General features: G+C 34.0%; 2 protein-coding genes across 5 annotated transcripts; both read right to left on the bottom strand.

Annotated features, from left to right (window-relative positions):
- Nucleotides 1–1,266: 1,266 nt before the first annotated feature.
- Nucleotides 1,267–12,246, bottom strand: LOC126717535 (peroxisome biogenesis protein 12). The gene is made up of 10 exons (XM_050419306.1): nucleotides 11,978–12,246; nucleotides 11,778–11,883; nucleotides 9,954–10,102; nucleotides 7,165–7,411; nucleotides 6,486–6,595; nucleotides 5,395–5,469; nucleotides 4,447–4,533; nucleotides 3,595–3,681; nucleotides 3,263–3,400; nucleotides 1,267–1,748 (listed from the first exon to the last, which is right to left on the bottom strand). The coding sequence occupies exons 1-10, from the start codon at nucleotides 12,083–12,085 to the stop codon at nucleotides 1,677–1,679; spliced, it is 1,179 nt and encodes a 392-aa protein (XP_050275263.1). The 5' UTR covers nucleotides 12,086–12,246; the 3' UTR covers nucleotides 1,267–1,676.
- A 4,085-nt stretch (nucleotides 12,247–16,331) lies between these two features.
- On the bottom strand, nucleotides 16,332–23,318 carry LOC126717534 (protein PHR1-LIKE 1-like). Of its 4 annotated transcripts, none has more exons than XM_050419304.1 (7): nucleotides 23,009–23,318; nucleotides 20,036–20,596; nucleotides 19,346–19,582; nucleotides 19,209–19,251; nucleotides 18,887–18,944; nucleotides 17,797–17,866; nucleotides 16,332–17,132 (listed from the first exon to the last, which is right to left on the bottom strand). In XM_050419304.1, exons 2-7 carry the CDS (start codon nucleotides 20,567–20,569, stop codon nucleotides 16,788–16,790), a joined length of 1,287 nt encoding a protein of 428 aa, XP_050275261.1. In that variant the 5' UTR covers nucleotides 20,570–20,596; nucleotides 23,009–23,318; the 3' UTR covers nucleotides 16,332–16,787. The 4 variants fall into 4 exon arrangements, with proteins under 4 accessions (XP_050275261.1, XP_050275258.1, XP_050275260.1 ...); XM_050419301.1 differs by having other exon boundaries at nucleotides 20,036–20,688; nucleotides 23,009–23,317; XM_050419303.1 differs by having other exon boundaries at nucleotides 19,346–19,573; nucleotides 20,036–20,688; nucleotides 23,009–23,315.
- Between the last annotated feature and the right edge of the window lie 1,217 nt (nucleotides 23,319–24,535).

Below are 24,535 nucleotides of genomic sequence, written 5' to 3'. Positions count from 1 at the left end.
CACTTGGTGCTCAGTTCTCTTCAAAACATTTGGAGAAGAAGGAATCAAACTATTTTTGCAAATCACAAACCTGGTTCTAGAAAGGATGTTGGAGCAATCAACAAAGCATATTAAGAACATCTCTCTGTCTGGTTTGCTCGGTCACATGATCTGGTCTCGAAATGGATTCCTCCTCCAACTAGTTGGTTTTCAATAAAATTTGATGCTGCTATTAGGCCCCATTCTACTTTCACTACTGCTGTGGTAAGAAATGAATCTGGTGAGGTCTTCTTAGCCCTTCGTATCTTTTCTCACCATCTGATCCGACCCAAGCACAAGCAACAGTTCAGGCAATCAAACTGGTTGTTTTTCGTAAGTTTTCCTTTATTCTCTTTGAAGGAAACTCTAACGGTGTCATTGAGGCTCCAAGACCTCCCTTCCTCCCCTCCCTGGTTCCTTGCACCTTTTCTCCCAAAATTGAAGGCTGATCTAAACTCAATTTCTTATTGGAGCTTCTCTTATGGTTAAAGGGATGTAAATTTTTTATCTCATAATTTAACCCATTGGGCTGCGCTTTTTAACTGGTGTGAGTCCATTTCCATCTCCTCTCTTCTCTCTTGGGTTTTTTCCCCTGAATATTGAGGATGGGTTGAAACCATCATTTAACCGAATAATGATTCGGAATGCCATGCATCCCAATGAATATCTTCTATTACCTGTGACTGTGAATGAGTAGTCAATGCGCACAATCTCCTTGTTCAATGCTTAGATTTGAATTCCACTACATTCATCTTTCAATAGGATCCCTTTCAGGAGCCGCAGATAGTGACATCCCCCTTCTCTCCGTTTCCTCCTATCCGCACACACCACTAGTATATCTAATGTTCACCAACACATACTATCCAAATACAGCATAACACTCTTTCAGAGTCTATACATCAAGGGTCACTATAGAAAATGCAAAATGCATCATATAAGGACACAAGGTGATACAGTGAGGAATGGTTAACGTCATTTCAGCCAAGGCAATTCAGCTATTGCAAATATAAAAAGAATGGTGGTCTTCCTAAAATCTCCCACTCCACACAAACGCACCAAGGAAGAGAGAGGGAGAGATCATTGCAACGAAACTGTGGAAGTAATCCCCATTTCTCTATAACTTTTGTGGAATTATGTGCGATAAAAGACAACTTACACACCCTCATATGGCATTAAATATAACATAGAACCAACACAAAATTTGAACAAAAAAAGAAAAAGAAAAAAAAGAAGAACAAAATTTGATGATTTCCTTAAAAAAAAAGAGAACTGATATTGCATCAACAGTTCTTTCATACAAACTCGTTATGTTACAGATATCAAATCATTACACATCTATGATCTAACTCTAAAACATGGATAATGGCTGTGGACTAAAAGAATGTCACCTGACACCTCAACTCATATAATCATTAATCTAATATTGCCTAAAGAGATAAAGTACAAGAAAAATGTTTATAAAATAGATAAAACCCTAAAAACAAAAATCGTAAGAGTAAGATATAACACCAGTCAACAATTGAACTGAACCTTATTTTGGTTTGCTTGTCATGGCCCCACTTGTGGCTGAGCATCTTTGCTTCGCATTTGACTTGATTATTGAATCCTTCTTGCATAGAAATGTATCGCTTTAACTCATGATTCCCAACAGGGTTTCTCTATACATCATGAAAGAGTCTCCTTATATGGTCACCAGTTGCAGGCATTAATGTGATTGGGCACCGTTTATACTGCCAAGAACAAAAGCCCAAAAAACAAATTTGTTAAAAGAGACAATATTTTCACCCATGAAACTGTCCAGTGCAAAAACTTATTAAAAATGGTTAAAATAGACAATTTTTTCACCCAATAAAAGACCAAACTATAATTTTGGTCCTCATACATTTGTCACAGTTTCAATTTCGCCCTAATACATTTGATTGTGTCAATGTTTTCCTTCAACTTTCAGAATCAAGGATCCTCAACTATAAATTGGAGTCAATTTCATCTCTCAAATTTCAAAATCAAGTCAAATTGGTCCCTCAAATTCAAATTCAAGTCAATTTTATCCTTAGAAGTTTACTTGATTAAGGATAAGATTGACTTGATTTTGAAAGTAGAGAACGAATTTGACACAATTAAATGCATAGGGATGAAATTATAATGGCCTACATTGTTGGAGAACCAAAAGTGTAGTTTGGCCCCAAGGAAAATAGTATTGAGTAGAATAACCAAGCTGGAAGGATGTATGACAATTACAAAACAGTCCACCTAAGATGGTACAAAATCATAAATTTTTCTCAAATATGTGCATATTTCAGGTGCATTTCCTAGCTTTAAACCAGATTTGATCTTAATATAATACTACTTCGGTGAATAGAAGTGTAAGGATGCACAAAACAAATCTACACATTCACAGTGCTACATGGAAACAGGTTTCCTCAAATTCAAACAGGTTTCCAAGCTGTTTTGAAACTGATTAGTGATAACACAGGAAGTAGGACTTGCATGGAGAACATTAACTATGGAAGAGACAGATTCATATGTGGTATTACAAATTAGCTTTGCTGACATGAACCAAAGATATGCTGTGGTTCAGAAATACAAAGTAAATTATAGAAAAACAAATATAAAATTGTTTGTTCACTACCAAGTATATGATTATTCTGCAATAAATAGAGGCTAGGGTTATTAAAAGTCTATTTTGAAATAGCTACAAAGAAAACCTAGATGTAATGAATCAGTTCTGTGACATGTTAACCTTGTCCTCTTAAGACAATTTTCATGCCTCAAGCCCTTCCAGAATACTTCCCCTAAAAAACATAACAATCACTTCTATCGTTCAAGTTCCAAGCTTTTTTGAAACTGATAAGTGATAACACAGGAAGTAGGACTTGCATGGAGAACATTAACTATGGAAGAGACAGATTCATATGTGGTATTACAAATTAGCTTTGCTGACATGAACCAAATATATGCTAAGGTTCAGAAATAAAAAGTAAATTATAGAAAAACTAATATAAAATTGTTTGTTCACTACTAAGTATATGATTATTCTACATATAATAGAGGCTAGAGTTATTAAAAGTCTAGATTGAAATAGCTACAAAGAAAACCTAGGTGTGATGAATCAGTTCTGTGACATATTAACCCTGTCCTCTCACACAATTTTCATGCCTCAAGCCCTTCTAGAAGACTTCCCCTAAAAAACATAACAATCACTTCTATCTTTCAAGTCAATAGTCAACGAGTTTGGAGGCCTCACCTGAGAAACATACTTAAATATGCATGCGTAACAGAAGACAAACCCTGAAACCGTAACTACAGATGGATTTGCACGCTTCTGTGAGCACAAAGGACAAATTGTTCGGTCAGGTGGCAGTGGAATACCCTCTTCAGCAACCTGTTTGTAATGGCAAATTTGACTTAACTATTTAAGCAACATAGCAACAACAACAAAAATTGCTTCAATTCAATTACATCTTTTCCCTTTTTCCATGTACTTCAATTTGATAGTATTGGGCACCATACACCGGTATATACATGTGTGCGCACATAGAACAGGGTAAGCCAAGATAAACTGAAAATTTTCTTCACCTTTGGGGGAGGAGGAGGAGGTGGTGGGGGGTACACAGTTGGAGCTGACATTCTTTCCTCAGCAGATTGGTACCACCATTCCATCATCTATTAGTAATCAACATCAACGAAGTATTTGTCAATTGATGTTTTATTAATAAAATATTTAAAGACAATCAATATAATAAAGAGATAAGAATAGGATCATAAAAAGATCTAAAGTTCAGAAGCAAAAGAGTAGTTATCTGCTTTCAAGATATAATAATGAACCCTAACAGGTAAGAGATTTAGGCAGTTCAGAAAAGAATAATGTCTGAAGGAGGAACATGACAGAATATTATGAAGTGTTATGTGCATTTCAAATTCAGAGAGCAAACCCAAAATACAAAGGAAAAATTTTAGTGCCAGAATTAAATAACTAACATTCTGCAAGAATGCCAATTTCAAGCAAACAGAAAGAATTTTGGACTATTACACTCATACATCCATTCTTTTTCTGAATATTCTTTAAATTCTTGATGGGCTTTGCACCCAAAAGAAAAGAGAGGGGGGGGGGGGGGGGGGGGATCTTATGTTTTTTCTGTTTAAAGTTTTCAATTAATGTAAGTAAAAACACGGTTCAGAAAACTCCATGATTTTCTCCCAATTAACTCTTTTCCTATTCAATTCCTCTCCTTTTCCAAGTTTTCTAATCCTACAATTAGTAGAGCATAAAAACACAGATGACAAGATGATGATGATAATAATGACAACACAACATATTTTCTTAGTATGAACGAAGGCATAATGAAAGTCAGCATTATTAAGAATTTTTAAAAAATAACTATTAATTACCCAAGGCCATAACATTGCATATGTGTAAATCAGACTCACTTTAAAGAAGAACACTGCTGCAATTAATCCTGTTTGTGCATAATCAAGTGCCATATACATACAGCTGAGCAGTGCACCCTGTACTGCCTGTATCATAAAATATGTCAAAAACAGGGAGAATAAACAATCAATCAAAAAATGATAGAAAATCTTACATTTCGACTTAGGTTAACATTAGCCAATTGTCTGAACTCTAAAGAGAATAAACATTCAATTAAAAATTAAGATATAGTATGATTACAAACTTAGGTCAAATTTTCAAAGTTTACTCACACAATCTGGTTGAGTGCTTGAGAGTAACAATATTTTTACATTTTACAGGTAACTTGCATTTTACTGGGCAAAATACAAACAATATGTACAATTAGGAACGAGAGAGCTGTATGTACAAAGCAACTTCTTTTGCAAAGCAATTATGACATCATCCAAATGCATTCAACCGTGAAAGAGAATAATAGAAAGCTTTTCATTGAACATGTTATCACCATGACTGGCTTATTAAGTGAAACCAATCACCTAATCTTGAACTAGAGTGACACTACCACATTAAAGAACTAGAAACACTTTTTTTATTGGCAAGTTACATACACACCTGGTGGGTCTTGACCCATGATCTCACCCTCCACCTTGCTCTTACAAGAGGAAAAGATTTCTATTTGAGGTAGAGCTCAGTGGCATTTAATTTCTCATAGCCATTTCTTTTTTATAAGTTTTGGCCCCAAAGGGAGAAGGGGAGATTCAAACTACTCCTCATAAGCATTGAAAAGCCCACTCATCACCCTTTAAGTTATATTTTAAATTAATTTGTCAAAATCTTTTCATTAAGTAAAACAGATTAATATGCCACTACTTGTATATGTACTACTGCGGCCTAAATAATCAGTAGTATTATTTTGTGCAACTATATAGTAAAAGCTACCAACCAAACTAACCAAATGACTTTTATACCTTCAGCCATGGTGGCCCACGAAGTCTTTCACGTTCACGGCTTCTTATCTTTGAAATTCTAGAAGAAGTATCCATCTACCTTGACAACAAAAAAGTGAATTCAAAAGTACTGAGAAACGTAAAACAAGATATTTAAATTATATATATATATATCCTTCTTTGATCATACAAATTAAAATATCCAAAAGATTATGTTGACACAATAAATCACGAACATGATTGGCTATATTTATGAGTGCAACTTCTAAGTCTGTTAGCAATGTCCTCATTTTTTGTTAAGGCAAAGGCCCTCTCTCTGTCTCTCTCTCAGTAAAGACGACATTAGTGTCATGAGGGTTAACAACATTAATTAGTATAATAAATAAATAAAACTTAACAACAGGATCACCTGTAATCTAAAGGATGACGGCATTTGTATTCTACATTTTTGCCCTTCCATTAAATATAATCATGTAGTCATTGACTCATTGTTTGGGGCAAGAAGTGATGACATATGCTTAACTTGCTTAGCTGACACAAAAATGTACTTTTATCCCAAATAAAAATAATAATAAAACCACACCCAAATACCTACCCATTGACAACATAAGTATAATTCACACATATCTACCCATGACCTTTTTATTATACACTCAACATAATATAGTGATTTATTATCACACTTTATATGCATAAAGACAATAAATTATTGCATGCTTGATAAGGTGCAAGAGAGATTATTGCACTATGTGCTCATGACTAAAAGAAATACAATATTAAACAGTTCAATTTCTAAGTGACTTTAAAGACAATTTATATAAGCAAATAGCAAATGAGACAGGCTTACATGTCAGCTATTTGACACCAATATATAGCCCATAGCAATATACATGACAAATCAGACAGAAAATTGTATGCTCATATAATAATGTAAATTTTATTTTGAAGGTAACTTTTGGCCTCAAGAGGATGGGGAAGGGGAGATTCAATCTAGTGACCTCCCCTTCATGAGGCATGGTCCCCAACAGATTGTGCTACCATTTATGGTTCTCATATAAAAATGTTAATGTACTCGCCACTAAATATTCCAAATAAACCTTGCTAAATTATACCAGCTCTTGCCCTGTAGCTCGGCAAACTTGAATCCCAAGTGCATGTAGTCCTAACGAATAGAATCCAGTAGCATCCAACAAATATAACAGCTGATAAGCAAAAGATACTCCTGCATTGCACACCAAAAAGGAAAAATATATTATAATGGATGATTATACCACAGGTTCTTAGAGAGAATTGTCAGGTACAACTGAAGGACATTCAGTAGCCTCACCCTGAAGACATAACATCATTTATTAAAAATGCCACAACATTAATCATGAGACTAATGATGAGTTTACTTGCTAGCGTAAGGGAAAACATAAACTAATCACACACATACAATTCATCAAATTTTTGTTTGTTACCTATGCAGGAGACAATTATCTAACTTCTAATTGAGGACAAAGAGAAAGTCAGAGAGTTCCGCTTATTAGAAATTCACAGATAATATAAGAGAAAGCCATAGAGTTTCATGAATAATGTACAATCATATTTTCAGAACATGTAAAATATAAAAAAATTGATAGGTAAAATTTGTTTATTTATTATTAAACTTATTTAATAGTGTAATCCAAGGTCAGTATTAATATATATATATATATATATATATATACATACACACACTTAAATGAAGGACAGACAAACAGCATTGCTTTGCAAATAGAAACCTACAACTAGATTGAAACATACACATACCTTCACTACTAGCATGTATCCATGGATAGCAGGTGCCTACAATTTTCTGAATCCTCTTTGTCAAGCGTGTCCTAATTGATGCTTCTGCTTCCAAATTTCCACTTGAAGCAAGAGAATCCTCCCCTCCTATATACTCAGTATCGTCAAATCCTTCATCATCATGTCCCCATAAACTTGCTTGAAGCCTGGCTTCCCTTTCTTTATTGTATATTGAATGCAACTTTGACTTAAAATACGGCAGCACAACCTGTACATATTAACATCACAAATCATTATCCCTTCATCTACCTACAGCTCTTACACCATGTTTGGCAAAACTGAGGGGGAGGGGAGAGGAGAGAGGAAGAGCATGGAAAGGGAAAGGAGAATAGTTTTCCTTCATTGTGTTCAGTTTGCAAGGTAGGAAAGAAGGGAAAGAGATGAGGCTCATGTGCAACTCTCTCTTTTTTCTCATTACCTTCCAATTTGGAAGGAAAGATAAATGGTGGGTCCCATGGAAAATAATTCCCTCCATTTTTCATTCCCTCTCCCAATTTCTCTCCAACCAAACAAAGGATTTTTCTTCTCTTCCCTCCCTTCTTTCCGTCTTCCATCCAACCAAACATAGCCTAAGTGAGAATAAATTGCAATAGCACAAGAAACTGTGTCTAACATACACACTCATGGTCCACAAACACTATCTTTTACTTTTTATTATTTTTATTGCTTTTCACGAAAATGAACACATAACATGATTGTATAAGATATCTTTGGCAACACACTCTAGTTCAAATGGCCTTTTCTCGCATAGTAGAGCAAGGTGGAGGTTGAGGCTGTGAAATCAAGACACATCAGGTGCATATAACTACCAATTATTTTATAAATATATACATATATATATGTGCACACACATTTTCACAGCTCACAAACACTATATTTTACACACACACACAACCACCACCCCCCCCCCCCCTTTTTTTTTGCCGTTCATGAAAATGAACACATAACATTATTGTGTTAGACATCTTCACCCATGAGCTTTAGCTCAATTGGCCTTTCCTTCCCTTGTAGGAGCAAAATGGAAGGTGAGATCATGGATTCAAGACCCACCAAAGTGGTGTAACCTACCAATAAAAAAACCACCTACTATTAGACAAAGAGGAATGGATGAAGTCATAGGTGGAGCCAAGGGACCTCACTCAAAGCTCCTTTGTATTAGTGTAAGCAATCCCAGTTTTAAGCTTCACAAATATACCAAACCTCTTTGTGTTCATCTTGGTCGTGTACATGGAATTCAACAAAGCCATGCAAGGTGAAAAAATGGTCTCCCACCGTTAGGTAGGAATGGATTCTATGTACACATTTCATGCAAAGGAGTAAAATGATTTTCTATCTTTTTACTCAAAAAGACTTTTTCTTTTTTCTTTCTTTGATAAATAATGTAATTGTATTAAAAGAGAAAAACCAGGTACACTGGGGGTGTACATGAAAAACAGTACTACTCAAAAAGACTATATTAATAGGACTTTAGTTTGTCCCCTTTGACAAAAAGATAAAGACATTATAAAAAAATATATAAAAATTTAAAAAAGAGATAAACATATGATGTTAATTTATACTTTAAAACAAAAAAACAAAATATTTCCTTCAAGCTTAACCCATGGTACTTCACAACAATTGAAATTCAAATTTTCCCATATCACATCACTTTTTAATTTCATATCAAATTCATTTTTCTCATGACATTTAAACTCAAAGTAACTGGTTAAATTTAAAAAATTAGTTAATTACACACACACACACACATATTATTTATGTCTAATTTCTAATGCCCTGATCCTTCCACTAATCTTTTTTCCTTCAATATCTTGACTCTTCATAGTTTCAAATTTTAGGTTTTTACTATAAGGTCTTTGTGTAAATAATTAAAAGAATAGAGGAAGAACATTGAATTCTACATAATTTTTTAGAAGCAACCAAAACAATGAGATAATATAAGACTTTCTAGGTATATTTCTATACTTTTAACAATAAATTAACTTAGGTATGAAAAATACATTATACTTTACATTATAGTACATTTTGTACAATGATTACATCATTATATATATTTTTTACTTTTATTAATGTCAAATTAATATTTTTGGGATTAATTTTGCTTCCAATATTGCCCCCCCTAAACTGAAATCCTGGCTCCACCATTAGATAAAGCTCATATTGGGTATGCTTCAGGATTATGTTGATGAGCTTCATCCACTCCTCTCCTTCTGTCACATGAGTATACAGGAAGTATACATCAAGGACAAAAACAAATCAAGTGCATAAAGTAAAAAAGTCCATGAAACCATGGACCGAAGAAAAAGAACGAAAGCCTTACATTGCAACCCAATCTAGAAGAGTCTTAAGGAAGAAGAGTTTAAGATCTGAATTTAATCTCTCTAAATCCTCAAAATGCCGGTTATTCCTCTCCCGCCAAATGCACCACATCAAACAATGGGGCACAGCCATCCAAATAGCAGAATTCCGATGCCAGTTATACTTAGAATTTTATTAACCACTAATTCAGACAATAATGCAGATAAGACAAAGCCAATGAGATCTAACTCAAATTGTACCACCTTCCACAAAAAATGGATGGAGAGTGAGGTGGTGGATTCAAAACTCAATGGGGGTGTGTGTGTGTAACTTACCAATCAAAATAATTATAATAATAATACATAGATAGCAAGCCACAAGTACTATCTGCTCCAGAATGAAAAGAAATGTTTACCGGAGTTTCAAAATTAATAAAAAGAAGCAGATGATTGTACCAGAAACACAACTGAAAGAACTTTTTGGCGCTTCTCTAACCCAGAGTGATTAATCCCATCACCTGACATCAATCGAGCATCATCTTTCTTTACTTTTATCTTCACAGCTCTCCTCCGTAAGCCATATAGAGATTCAGAAAAAGATGCATCTGAACATTAGGTAAAGAAAAAAAAATATGCAATAAGTCTCAAGTAAAGATTTAAAGCAGGCTAACTCTACATCAAACACACAAAAATGCTGCAGCAGTATGAGAAACTTTGTACTAGAGATTCAAAATGCATATAAGGTGGGCAATATAAGCAGATCTTAGGACCAAAATGTGGAGTCTCTTTATAAAAATTTTTATCTTCCAATCATCAACAATCTCACATCTACATTTTTCTTTTTCTTTTTGGATAAATCGATAGTTGGCTGAGGGGAGATTTCAACAGACATCTTCGTTGGAAATACCAAGAAGTGCCAATTGTACTACAAGACTCATGGCTAAAGGGCTGGTTCATGAGAACAATCTCCCGTGTACATTGAATTACATATTATTATTTTCACAATAGACATCCCTTCCTCCATCTTGCTTCATTAGATTTAAGTGCTACCACTGCATAAAAGCAGCTTTACCACTCATTCCAAACTCCAAACGTGCAGAGGCCAGAGACCATCAACTCAAGCTTTACGTTCATTTAGCTCACCCATATCACATTCTTACAATATACACACTCACCATGCATTATTTTCAAAATTTTATTTCAAGCATCTCCCTTACAGCCCCTGCACCCTCCTCTTTCTGCTTATCCTCACATATGGCATAATATTTTACTGCATTAAGGGGGAAAATTCACATGGCCAATAGTAGCTGCTCACTTGATAACATGTAGAACCTTATTATTCACTACAAATACAAACCAAATCCTCTACACTCACAAAATGTTCTTTTTGATCAAATGGTTATAGTGGGATACACAATGAAAAGTAGCCCTACCATATATCTTAAAACCTTATATCCTAGCTGAAAGTGGGATCTAATTTCAAGTCTTTTGTACAACACCTTAGAGACATTCCAAGCTAATCTAGCCAGAAATTTCAACTTTCGCATGTACTCAAAACTCAAAATAAGTTAGACAAGTTCCAAATAAAATGTTTTTTGATAAGTAAGTATCAAATAAAATGTTAATCAAATATTATAACGTATTCTCAACTAGTATTACCACCTTCAAAAACTCCTCAGACTGGCTCTCCAAATAAAATTAGGGGTAAGGTAAGGCTGCCTACCAATCACCTCTCTTAGACCCTACAAAAGTGGGAGTTTTGTGCATTGGGTACAACATTCTTTGTAACTTACGCAAACACCGATGGGTCTTACACTATTCTCACAAGTATAAGAAGTGCCATTCCCATATAAAGCCCATTGCCCTCAATGACCCCCTTTTAGGAAAATGGAAAATGAGACATGGGTTTGGGAGTATTCGATACCAATGAAACTCTTCTTGATTTTTAGCTTAGGGATAAAATTGACAACATCAATACACATATTATAGCGTTGCATTAATGCAGCCCATCTCTCAAAACAAGTACACGAACCTTGTAATGCTTTTATCTTAGATTTTTCTCCATATGCCTTACCCAAATTGTATACAACTCTAGGTCAAAGGTTGGCATTGGCAACCAAAACACTTATACAACTCTACATATTATACATATTCTAGAAAAGCAATCATATTCAGCAGCAAGTAGTTATTGATAGTGAATTCATCAAAAAAAAAATATATATATATTTATGGAAAACAAGCAAAAAGGGGGGTGGGGTTGGAAAAGGGGAAAGCTGAAACCTGTGGTGCGTAAACTGTGAGTTTCGAGAATGAGCATGAGGAAAGCAAAGAATTCATCTTCATAGTCTAAAACCCTGTGGAACATCGGTCTTCTTAAAGCCAATACCTGTAGTACTTGTTATTGTTCTACAATTAAATAACCATATATATGTAATCAATCGGAAAATGAAAGAGAAGAGAAGAGAAGAGAAGAGAGTTACGCCGAAAGAATAGGTGAGAGCGGCGCGGAGGCTGGCCGGGAGCTGCTGAGCCGCCGACATCTCGAAGAAGGTCGGCCGGCTCCCTTGCCCTCCTACTTGAAACAACATCCTCTCGATACTCTCTCTCTCGATTCTCTCTCTCTTTGGTTTTGGTTTTTGGTTTTACACTCTTGAAGCTCGGAAAGGATGGATGATGATGAGTTTTGTTTGGGCAATGCTCCTAGCCTCCTACTCCTCCTATTCCTAATAGGGGACCGGGCGGTTTATAAATAACATGTACCATCAGAATGTACTCCCTTCTCAATGCTCATTTTAATATTGGGCCCACTCCCAAACACTATCTTTATGTTGACTTACTTTTGCTAATTACTAATATATCATTCTTTCCTAATCAAAACCCATCAAACCATTCTCATCCAAATAAATAATGGATTAGACTGGTAAACTCTTTTGTCTACTAATAATTTTGGGTATTGTATTTGTATTTATAATATAAATAAATAAATCATCAATGATTTTTTTTTTTTTTTTTTTGAGAGGAATCATCAATGATTTTGGACAAGTGGACTTTGGTATCATGATATATGGTAGTTTTTGTGGACCAACTATAGATCTTATCCATTTGGACTTGGGTCTTCAAGGAATATGTGTGGGCTTTCGTTATTTAGTGCAAATGGGTACCTATCAAAAAAAAAAAAAAAACTTATAATTGGGTAATTTTCCTCCAAACTCATTTTCTTTTTGTAAATAGTTTGGGTTTTATTGGGAAAGGTTCTATTAGAAAGAGACAAGAAAAAAAAAAAAAAAAAAAAAAAAAAAACATGTTTGACGTGTGCTTACAAGCACAACCCACGAGGCATGAACTCATCACATGGTGTCGGGTAAGCCCACTCCGTGAAGTGAAGAAATTACGTGGGTCGAAAAGTATGGGTTTTGAGCCCACCTTGGGAATTGAAGAGAATTATGTGTCATGAGCCCAATTTTGAGGAATTTTGAGCAACAAGCCCAACTCCGTGTGTTTTTTTTTTGGCCTTGTTTAGGATTTCAAATTATTGCACCCAAAATTCAATTTTCTTAGTTTATAAAATAGTGCTAAGTATGGGGATTTTCTAATGATATCGTGTCATCTTGTTTAAAGGCATGTTTGTTTGGGGTGATTTTAAGGAAAATGGAAAAATGAGAGAGTAAACAGTATTATTGAGTGTTTGGTTAGATAAGAAAATAAAGAGGAAAATTGGTGGAATCCAATTGTTTTTATCCGGAGCACAACAAAATGTAATCTCTCCAAAATTGTGAGAAAACTGGTACGCGAGTGATTTGGACAAAAATGTCCTACACTTTGCAACTTCTCATTGGTTTTTTTTTTTTTTTTTTTTTTTGTCCTTTTTCTTCTATGGTTTTTTCACTGTGCAACGTTCACTTGAATAGTTGAATCATTTATCATATTTATAAATTTAATTTTTTTTCATCTGTTTTCTTTGGTTGTTGTCCTTTTTCTTCTTTGATTTTCTTATTATTCTCCCAACCATGAACAATCTCATTCGTTTTTTTTTTTTTTTTTTGGTTCATCTGTTTCCCTCATTTTTTTTAATGGATTTTTTTTTCCCACATCTATTTTGGGTTCTTATACTCTTTTTTTTTTGAAGTGCCCATCCATACACAACTTTTTTTAATAAAAATATAATTTATTACTTTTTTTTTAATATAATAAGGGTATAAGAGTAAAGATCTTATTTTCCCTTATTTTTGTTTGGGAAATGCTAACAAATGCCCTTGGGCAATGGTTAATAATCCATTTAAAGAAAGTTCTATAAAAAAAAAAAAAAAAACAATTAATGTTTTGACAGCTTTTTCCATTTCTCAAAAAAGTAGTGTCAAATTTTTTCTAAAATGAGTTGTTAATCATTGCCCTAAGGGCACCCGTTAGCATGACCATTTTTGTTTAGTTAGGAAAGTGGAAAAGTGGAGAGATGGAAAATGTGGTTTGTCTAAATTTACTCTTATGTACTTATTTCATTATATAAAAGAAATACTTTTCTTTGTAATGAAATATTACTTATTTATTTATCAACTAAAATTAATAAAATAACATTTTAAAAAATTATAACGTTATACCTATTATATATATTTTTTCTTTATTATTATATTTATTACATTTTTTTATAAAACAATAGAGAAAAAAAGAGCACAGAGATGAGGTGGGTACTGAACTAGCAAAAAGCAGAAAGAAAACAAACAAGGAAGAAAAAAGTTACAAAGTAAATTAAAAATTAAAAATTAAAAAAGAAAAAAAGAAAAAAGAGAGAGACAGAGAGACAGAGAGAGAGCATGAAACTAGAAAAGAACAAGCACAAAAAGAGGAAAAGAATGAGAAAGAAATAAGAGAAAGAATGGAAAGAAAGAGATGAGTTGTCCAACGTAAAGATGAGACAAATATATAACTTTACAGTTACAACTTTGTCACTGGTGTTTTCTCTCCATATTAGAGATAAATTATTTTAGTGGGCCCAGGAACAAAACACCTAGCCCAACCAAAATTCCTTCCAACTTTTTACCTCCAACCAAACAACCTCAAAATCATTTGTCACTCCTATTTTCTCTTATTTATTTTCTATTCTCTCTATTTCACCCCTACCAAACGGATCTTAAGGGCTCGTTTGGTTGGGAAAATTGAAAAGCGAGAAGATATATAATGGTGGAAGGATAGAAAAGATTTAATTTTCCCTTATATGTGTTTGGTTGGAAGGATGAAAAATTCATTTGTTTGGTTAAGAAGAAAAGTAGGAGAGTAGAAAATTAAGTTTTATAAATTTATTCTTATGCCCTTATTCCATAATATGTAAAAAATAATTTATTTGTATTTATTAAATAAAAAGAAAATATTACTTATATTAATTAAAATCAATTTATAAAAATTCACACAACACACATTATATTAATTTAATTTTCTTTCTTATGATATATTTTTAATATAACAATAGTTTTTTATAAAAAAAAAATAAAAAAAAAAAAGAAAAAAGAAAAAAAGAAGCAAAATAGTATAATATTATTTTATTCCATCAAGGTATACATGTTTGAGCTACACGTCCCAATATTCCACTGGGTACAAGCAAAATAGTGTGTTGAAAAAATAAAGAAGAAGATGAGGGAATTGTAGTGGATGTGTGGCCGGGCGTGTATTTGAACGTTATAGTGAAATTTAGTGTGGAAAAAAATATAATTGGACCCAACCAAAGCAAGTCACCCATGTTCTCTCGCCAAATTGGAGAGATCACATTTTAGTGGCCTGGTGGAAAATATCATGAACTCCTCATCTCTCCAATCAAATACTCATAAAAATCTTTTTTCTCTCTTTTTTTTTTTTACTCTCTTTTTCATCTTTTTTTAAAATCCACCCAACCAAGTAGAGCCAAAAAAAAAAAATATATATATATATATGTATGTGTGAGCTGAATATCACTTAAGAATCTCCTCTCTCTCTCTCTCTCTCTCTCTCTCAATTTACCCTTAGCAAATAAAGAAAGCAATTGAGGGCCAAACTATCTTGGTATTCATAAATTTCAGTTAAAATTATCATAAATCCCATTTTTATACAATTTGGTAATAGCGAATAGTGGTGTGATTCACAATGTCAAAATCTAAGATAGCGACATAGCGTGCTATTTTGTGTGCATAATAAAAAGATGGAACATAAAAGAATCAATAAAGACAACCCATTTTTCCATCAAAATAAATAAATAGATAAAGACAATCCATTTGCTTCCAAAAAATACACCGAATGCGAATTTCTCATCAATCCAAACACAGTAGCATCATTGACAACAAAAATGAATTACTTGTTATATAAGCTGAAAAGATATTTGGAGCGAGACAAATAGAACACACAAAAAGGCATACATTCAAGGAAAGAGAGTAAAAAATTTCCAATATTCTGAGGTTGCAATCAGTGTACTACGTGCCCCTTAAGTACGAGCAACACGCGACCAAAAAGTTATACAATGTCACTTATGTGAAATTGTGTCACTAGATTTATTGTTTTTTTTTTTTTGGACATACAAGCTCATTCATGAGTATTCTCAGAATTAATGTGGAGATCAAAATTGTAGCACCAATTTACCTACCCATATGCTGTTTCATCTGTGTAAAGCTTTCTGACTTGTTACACTAGGCTGCCATCATCATCCAGATCAACATGTTGCTCGTACCACTTTACTTCCTACTCAGAATTCCAGGTGCCTACTTCAACCTCCAAGGGTTGCCGTTTCAAATGAAAGCACAACCAAACACATCTTGTAGTGGGAATTAGTATCTCTACATGTAACTTAAAGCTAGAATAAAGCATGTGCTCTAGAGATATACAAATGAAGATCACATAATTTACACTTTGTTGAAGTTAAGAAAATATACATAATGACTATCATGATTCAGGTAAAACGTTGCTTGATAGTGCCATATTCCTACAAGTTCCTACTAATAAGCATTCCACCAGGACATGCAGCAGATTTTTTTTTTAATGATAGATACATTTACAGGAAATCCAAATTTTTTAAGTTCCATTTTCCAATGCGTTCAGCCCTTTGCTGGGGACAGAACAAGATAACTAGAAAACTAGATCATCCAAATTGGAACTTTGCATCTTCGCTAAATGAAGCAAACATGAAATGCTACACAAAGGAAGAATAATGCCTAAAGCTCCAAAACATCTACTGGTTTCATATGGCACATTCCATCCTATTGCGCATATATTTTCTATCCAGGCCTACAGCTAAAGAGAAAGCAAATGTCTAAAGGATTTTAATCAGATGTAGATTTAGTTGATGATGTTGCCTGTTTGATCTGTCCTTGCTCGTTTTGTCGGTGAAGCATTAGACTCACCATCAACTGGTTCATGTGCCCTTTGTTCCCGACTTATGTCCCAAAAACCTTCTTCAGGTGTGGGGTTGGCGTTACTAGCTCCAATTCCTGCTTTGGGTTGATCCAATTTTAAGGTTTCTGCTTTGACATCTGCAATGGCATTTGATAGCGGAACAGAAGGATCATCCAGGGCAGATGTGGATGTCTTACTTTTTCCATCTTCAATCTTTTTGTGTGTCTCAAACATCTCTTGAAGATACTGCCCCTGTCGTTCAATTTGCAACTGCAACTTTTTTTGAATCTGTGGGAACATAATAACTAACATGTCAGAACATGTTAAAAACTATAGCTCTCTCCCTCCTTTTTCCTGTCCATTTTAATGTACATTTCTCACAAAACATTAAGGCTACCGACTTCTAATTGCAATAGATAGCATCACAGCTAGAAAGAGGTGATGGAAGAGGAGAGAAGAGCAGTTATAAATTCAAATCAAACAAGCACAATAATTGTATTCTAAGTTGAGTATATTGGTAAGAAAACAATTAAAGTAACAACATGATTGGAAATTGCATTGCTTCAATATATACAATAAGCAAATGGTGCTACACCATGACTCTCATGTTCCTTGCAAGTTGCAACTCAACATTTACTTTAACGGTTGACCAGACTAAAGGTTCTCAACTACTGAAATAAAAAATAAAAAATAAAAAATAAAAAAATCCTAATCATGAAGACCTTGTGAAATACTTTTTTAAAAATTATGTTTTAAATTCCTAGAATAAAAAGATATTTATATGGGTTATCAAATTTTTATATTATGAATATCCTAAGTGAATCTTTAACAACCAACTTTAAACATATAAGGTAGACAATATATCAACACTTCATATAGGCCTATAGCATTTTGTTCAGACAGCAGCTCAACCAAAGTAGGAGAAAGTAGAGTTCTGCAACAAGCTGCCTACCTCTAACTGTTCATGAAGTCGCTTCTGAAGTTCCATCTGCAACCTCAATGCTTCTGTGATTCCCATAGTCCTGTGATAAAAAATCAGAAGTAAATCAAATAGAACATTTGAAGGAGAAATTTGGAGAGCTACAACTTAATTATGGATTCCAATTCTACAGAGCCTAACAGGACAGTGGCATTCCTGATAACTCAAAAAAGAAATGTCTCTAGCGAACCAAAGGAAAATGGAACAAATTATTGTTTAGCAAGTTCCAATCAAAACCTATTTGATACAATACTCACGATTCAATACTTTCTTTACTTTGGATACCAATCGAAAAAATTCCCTTCATAAGATTACAGATGTCCTGTCCTATATCCTAAGTGGGAACAGGTCTCCTATCAGGGAATTTATATGTCAGACACCTGTTGATGCAATACTCACAAGTCACATCCACCCATGTGCGCATTACTTCAACAAATAGGCTAATTCGCCATTTTGTGGAGAAGCCAGCTATAATCAAGGTTCTCATGATTTTCTTACTTACTGGCTTCTTTGCAAAACAATTAGATAACTTACCTGTACTGAAGTCGGAAACTGCAGGAGTATAACTTATTATTTTATCAATAGTACTCACACTAAGACAAGATAATGAAAAAAAACACAACTACTAAATCTGTAAGGAAGTTTAGCATAAAAGTTACCATATGGTGACAAGCAAAGCAAATGGACTATAACAACCATGACAAAATATATTCATAAAGATAATGAAATGAGAAAGAAAAATAATTTGCACTGTTACTCCCCTCCATAGTCAATAATAAATTAATAATTCTACAAAATCTAGAAATCTAATTATTTTTTAACATCTTTGCCTTGAAGGATTGAAATTGTTCCATCACAAAGTAGTGAGAAGATGCAAGTCATTGATATATGATAAATAGGGAAGTCAACAAGCTATAACACTTGAAGTTGCACGGTTTAAAAGTTAAGACATGCTAGCATAGATACAGTATTCATCCTCAAAAGGAAAATATAAATACAAAGAGAGACAATAGTAATATAGTATGAATATATTCTGGAATTATAGGTACAATGAAATGCTTACGTTTTTATGTCTGCAGATTTTGCTTCTTCAATAGAAGTAAATTTTTTCTCTGAAGTTCCTGCATACAAAATAAAAAGAACAGTTTCAACTAATAATCTTACTGCACTCTACTTATATATATTGAGAACCCTGGAAAGATAGGTTAACAAGATTGTATAAATGGCGAATTATTCTTCCACACCATAGTATAAGTTGACAAGATAAAGATAAGAAAATGCAAATATCAAAGACAATTTAGGGTATGTTTACAACCCTTGCAGATTAAACATCAAACATGCCTATGAAACATAAAAAATAGAAAAAAGGAGGCAACCATCATTACCTTCCGATGATGACTCTGGTTTGTGTCTTGCTGTTCGATATTTCTGAAAGAAAAAAAAAATCGCAGATGATTCAATGCAACAAACAACTGGCTTCCAAAAGGGAACAAATTTAAAAAAATGTAAAATTTTTAAGCACCTGCAAGTGGCTTTTAACATGATATATGGTCAGGCCTTCAACATTCATGAGATTTTTGACACCCTTTGGAGTAGCATGTTCACTACCACCAAGCTGATTGACAGCTTCCACAAAGGCCTCGTGAAGTTCTGGCGTCCAACGCATTCGGGACTTTGTTGGAGGTGCTGTGGACAACGTATTAGCAACACTGCGAAATTCTGCAGTTGGTACAGGAGGCTGCTGGTGGATCTGGGTTTGCTCCATCAAGATATCAGAAGATGGATCAACAAGAGGCACTTTGTTAATTTTCTAGGCATCAAGGCCGTTAAATTACAGATTCTCCCAAAAGCTTAAGCTATTGGGATATGGTAAATTTAATCATTCAACCACACAATTCTATCACTCCCTCTCACGTGTGGGCCAAAACTACATTTTAATAGGTGAAGCCCAACACGTGGGAATTTAAATAGGAGGTAGAGTGGAGGAGATAGTGATCGAATTCAGGACCTCCTACTCTGATACCATATTAAATTACTGATTCTCCCAAAAGCTTAAACTATTGGGATATAGTATATTTAATCATTCAATCACACAATTCTAACAAATGCATGAATTTAATCCAGATGCACTAGATAATTTAATGTGAGCTAGACAGGCCTATTCAGACATCAAGGCAACTGTGTACATATATTAGCGAATTGAAGTACAAACCTCTGATATGGGATCAATTACATTAACATTGGGGAGGTCATTCCAGTCCTGGTCCAGCTCAGAAATTAACCCATCAGCCCACTGCCAATCATTTCTCCTTGTATGGTCCTCAGATGTTATGACACCAGTAGTGCCTTCCACCTGACCGGTCTGAACATGGACATCATCTGGAAAATCAGGGAAATCCTGAAGTGTATCTGTATACCAGGGGATATCCTGTCTTCCTTCATATTGATTAATCAATACTGGAGATTGCAAATCCTGATGGGAAGAATGGTTAGGCGGAAATGATGCTCCATCAGTTGATGACTGAGATATAAATGGAGAATTTTGGGGTAGCCATCCGGGAGATGGTGTCAACAAGCGCCCGTCAATATTGCTGTTGGACACTAATGCAGAAGCTTGTGTTGAAATGGAATTTGTGACTGGTTCCCTTCCTGAGGAAACCTGAAAAGAATCTGGATATTTGGAATACTTGTCATCAAGAGGGGAAGCAAAAACTGGAAAAGATGAAGACATAGCTCCAGCCCCCATGTCTCTCAGCTGCTTGTCACCTGATCTCTGAACAGATAAAGCAGGGTGCATGTTCATTATCGTTTATGCATTGAGAGTGCCAGCTTTCTGATTTGAACTACTCCTACAAGCTTAATTCACTGCCAACAAAATGGGAATAATAAGCACGGTAAAAATTTCTTAAGCCACTTTTGCTAGTTCTTAAGTTCACTGCCACTCAAGAGCATTTCTTAGTGTGTCTGTGAAAAGAAAATAATGCAGAAAAGCCATCAATAAAATTGTAATACCACACAATCAAAATTGCTCTATACTGAGAAATCTTAATAGAGGGAAGTATTTACCACACTTAAGGAAACAACATGCATAAAGTCATTCTCAAGGCTTTACCATTCAAAGAAGTTAAATTTTATAACAATGCATTTACAAAACCAGGAAATAGGAAGGTAACTTGAACAACAAATTCCACACATTCAGAGCTCTTATGAACACAATATATAAAACATCAGAGGGTGCAAAAATGAGTCCAAATGACATTTTAATCTCGTAGATATGTTTGCAGGGAAAAAAAATGCAAAAATAAATTTCAACTAAGAATCAACCAGAAAACTGTTCAAACGATGGCTAAGTTATGAGAGTCCTAAACATTACCAAAATTTTGAAAACACATATAATTGTACTTTCATACCACCAAGACATACGTTACTATTTTACATGAAGAATAAGTGAAATACTTTATTATAGAATTTTCAAATTGTAAACTTTGGGACACATGTAGCACAAAACATCATTTGGAGTACAATGTGGTAGGAGCTTTATTGCTTTTCGGTTCAGTGGTTCTAATCCAAAGCAAAAGCTTCATATGAGTAACATAGAAGAGAAACTTTATATTAACATCTAAAGAGGGATTTAAAAATTATCACCATACATTTTTTATTTATTTGGAAAGTTTACACAGGCACCTAAATAGGTGTTGAACACATGACCCAACCCTCAAACCTTATGTGGGGAGAACGTGCTGTTTGAGCTGGAGCTAACTGGCAAGTTATCACACCATACATATTCTAGACTACCCATGTACGTAGAAAAGCAGTCACTAGGCCATGGATGTACAACAAAAGATAAATGACAAATTATGTGAAACCATAACCATTGCAAATGATTGCTTTGATCTCATCCAAACACAACAAGAGTGTTGTCTTGTGAGAAAAACTGAGTGAAAACAAAATGAAGTTTGGACCTTGTAAGTACAGTATTAAAGTCATACAGACATTAGCACACAGCTCAAAATCTTTGCTATGTACCTCATACTGCATCTCTCACCACCTTTTTCATTGCACGTCCATAATGACAAATAATGAATGTACAATTCTATCTTTTCATAATTCTCTTCACGAGATCTCTTCCGACAATTCACCAATGTATGGTTTTTGTCTCTCTTCATAGGGGCTGCCTGAAAATTGCTCAACTTATGCTCTCTCCCTCTCTCTCTCTCTCTCTCAAAAGTTCACTAGTAATGAACTTGAAAAGTAGTATGGTTCTCCAGTTAAGTATGGATCACAATACTCTTACTATTCATTATCCCCAGGCCTGAGATGAGCTTTAAACTAGTTCCAACATAAAACTGGACCCTCTAATACAAATTTAAGCTTAGAAACTTTATAATCATCGAAGAAAGCTCCACTAGCCAAATTAAGGTTCTTTAATTAGCAAAAAGTCATAACTCATGATTGAAATAGAAAAAATTAGCTGAAGGCAACAATTTTACCAATTCAGGCATAGATATAACTTTTTACAGATCAGAATCAACCCAAAGCCACGGAGCAAGAGTAAGAACCATCGTGTTGAATCAACCAAAATCAACCATCCAAGTCAACAAGTATTATGATTTACACACACAAATATATATATATATATATATATACCATATCCAAACCCAATCATTACTTTCAGATATTTTAAAAAGTGAAGAAAAGTAACAGTAACAAAGATTGCAAATTTAAAACAAATCAAACAATTCTTCTGTAGTTCGGCGGCAAACAACCATCAAAAGCTCAATTTTGCTTTTTTACACCATAAGCTCAAAACCATATTGAAATCCAACACTTAGCACATAATCATGTCCAACCGAGCCTACCAAGAAAGTCTCACTTAAAGACATAATTTAAAAAAAAAAAAAAGAAAAAAAAAGAAAAAGAAAAGAGCAAAGCACATAAAACCAATCAACAAAGGCGAAGAAATTGAGAAGCACAATACCACATATCTTCAAACTCAAATCTCAAAATTAAAGGAAACCCATTTGAAAACAGGAAGCAAGGAACACACTGAATTCTAAAATTTGAAGGAAAAAAAAGAATTTTGAAATGGGTATTGCAAATTATTCACAATAAAATAATAACAAAAAAAAGTCATACAGATTCATAGAAGACTCAAAAACTAGAAGTGGGTATTGAGAAATCTCACCAAGGAATGAGAGAAAGTCGGTCAGTAAACTTCTGTGAATCCAACAAGCTCGGAATTGAACGAAAAGACTCGATGGTTGCAGAGAGAAGAGGCGGCTGAAAAAGCTGAAACGAAGGCAGAAGAAAGGAAAGGAATGGAAAAGCAACTAGTTTGAGAATGGAAAGAAATAAAAATATTCTGATAAGACACAATATAAGATGTATACGATGATGGGGGTTTCTTTGTCTTCTTGACTTAACCAATCTCTCTCTCACTTTCTCACACTCTGAGGAGAGAGAAAACGTATTTCGCTTTATTTTGTATATCTTTTTCTCTCTCTCTCTCTCTCTCTCTCTCTATATGACTATGTATGAATGTGATTCATTCATAGGATAGGGAGAAATGATACGCTGCGTGCGGTTACAAGTTTGGGTGTTGAATTGTGACTGTCCATTTTGTGTGTGATTTGGGGGTGTTTGGTTTGTGTTTTTAAACAACAATTTTTAGTTTTTAAACAATATTTTACACATTTCAACGTACTTTTTCACTCATACGTATTTTCATAAATGTTTTCAAACAATAATTTTCAGTTTTTAAACACATGTACCAAACGGGCCCTTGGTGTTTTGATGACTAATTTTTTTTTTTTTTTTTTTTTTTTTTGAGAAACACACACATGTATGGGAGAAGGGGATGAGATAAGGGAATATACTCACATGTCAACACCAAAACTGCATGCAACAATTAGTGTCGCGGAGCAAGTGATAAACACCTTCTCAATATCATACCTTATTGATGTGGGATGACTCGACAACACTAAATATCTTTTTTTATTTGAAAAATACACACATATTTAGGGAAGGAGATGAGATAAGAGAATGCACTCACAAGCCAATACTGAATATCTTTTTTTATTTGATGACTACTTGTGTATATGGAAAGTGTGTGATAAGTTTTTTGGATGGTGGCTTTTTTAGATTTTTTTTTTTTTTTTTTTTTTTTGATAGGAGGCTTTTTTGGATTTTGAAAGGTGGGTCCATGCCACGTAGGCTTAATTATTTTTTAAATTTTTAAATTTTTTTATGGGGTTTTACAAAGTCCACAAGGGTTCTTCTTCTTTGATATTATCCAAATTTGGTCAACTAGTTTACTGCCGACCTGTAATTTAGCATTAATAGAAACAACAGCTTTACTTTCCTTAATCTTCTATAATAGGAGGAGAAAAAATTCCTAGAGTATATTCCTAGTTTTCATATTTAGTATTTATATTTATATTATCTCACATTACAAGTTTTGTTATATATGTTAGGTTAATTAAGTAGTACTTGTGTTCAATAGATTTAAGTTTCTCAAGAAATTTTTCTCAAAAAAAAAAAAAAGGTTTCTCAAGAAATTTCAGTCTTGGTTCCGGGAAGTTTCAAGTTGTATTTTTTTTGCTATAAAATTTATTGTCTCTATCAAAAATTTAAAAAAATAAAAACAAAGAACATATCATCATACCCCAATCCCCATGCAGTTTTCAGTTTGGAAATATATTAAAAAAGAAGT

The sequence above is a fragment of the Quercus robur genome, chromosome 3 (genome assembly GCF_932294415.1).
Source record: "Quercus robur chromosome 3, dhQueRobu3.1, whole genome shotgun sequence".
Taxonomy (NCBI): Eukaryota; Viridiplantae; Streptophyta; class Magnoliopsida; order Fagales; family Fagaceae; genus Quercus; species Quercus robur.
This window is presented reverse-complemented; position numbering and strand designations above follow the sequence as displayed.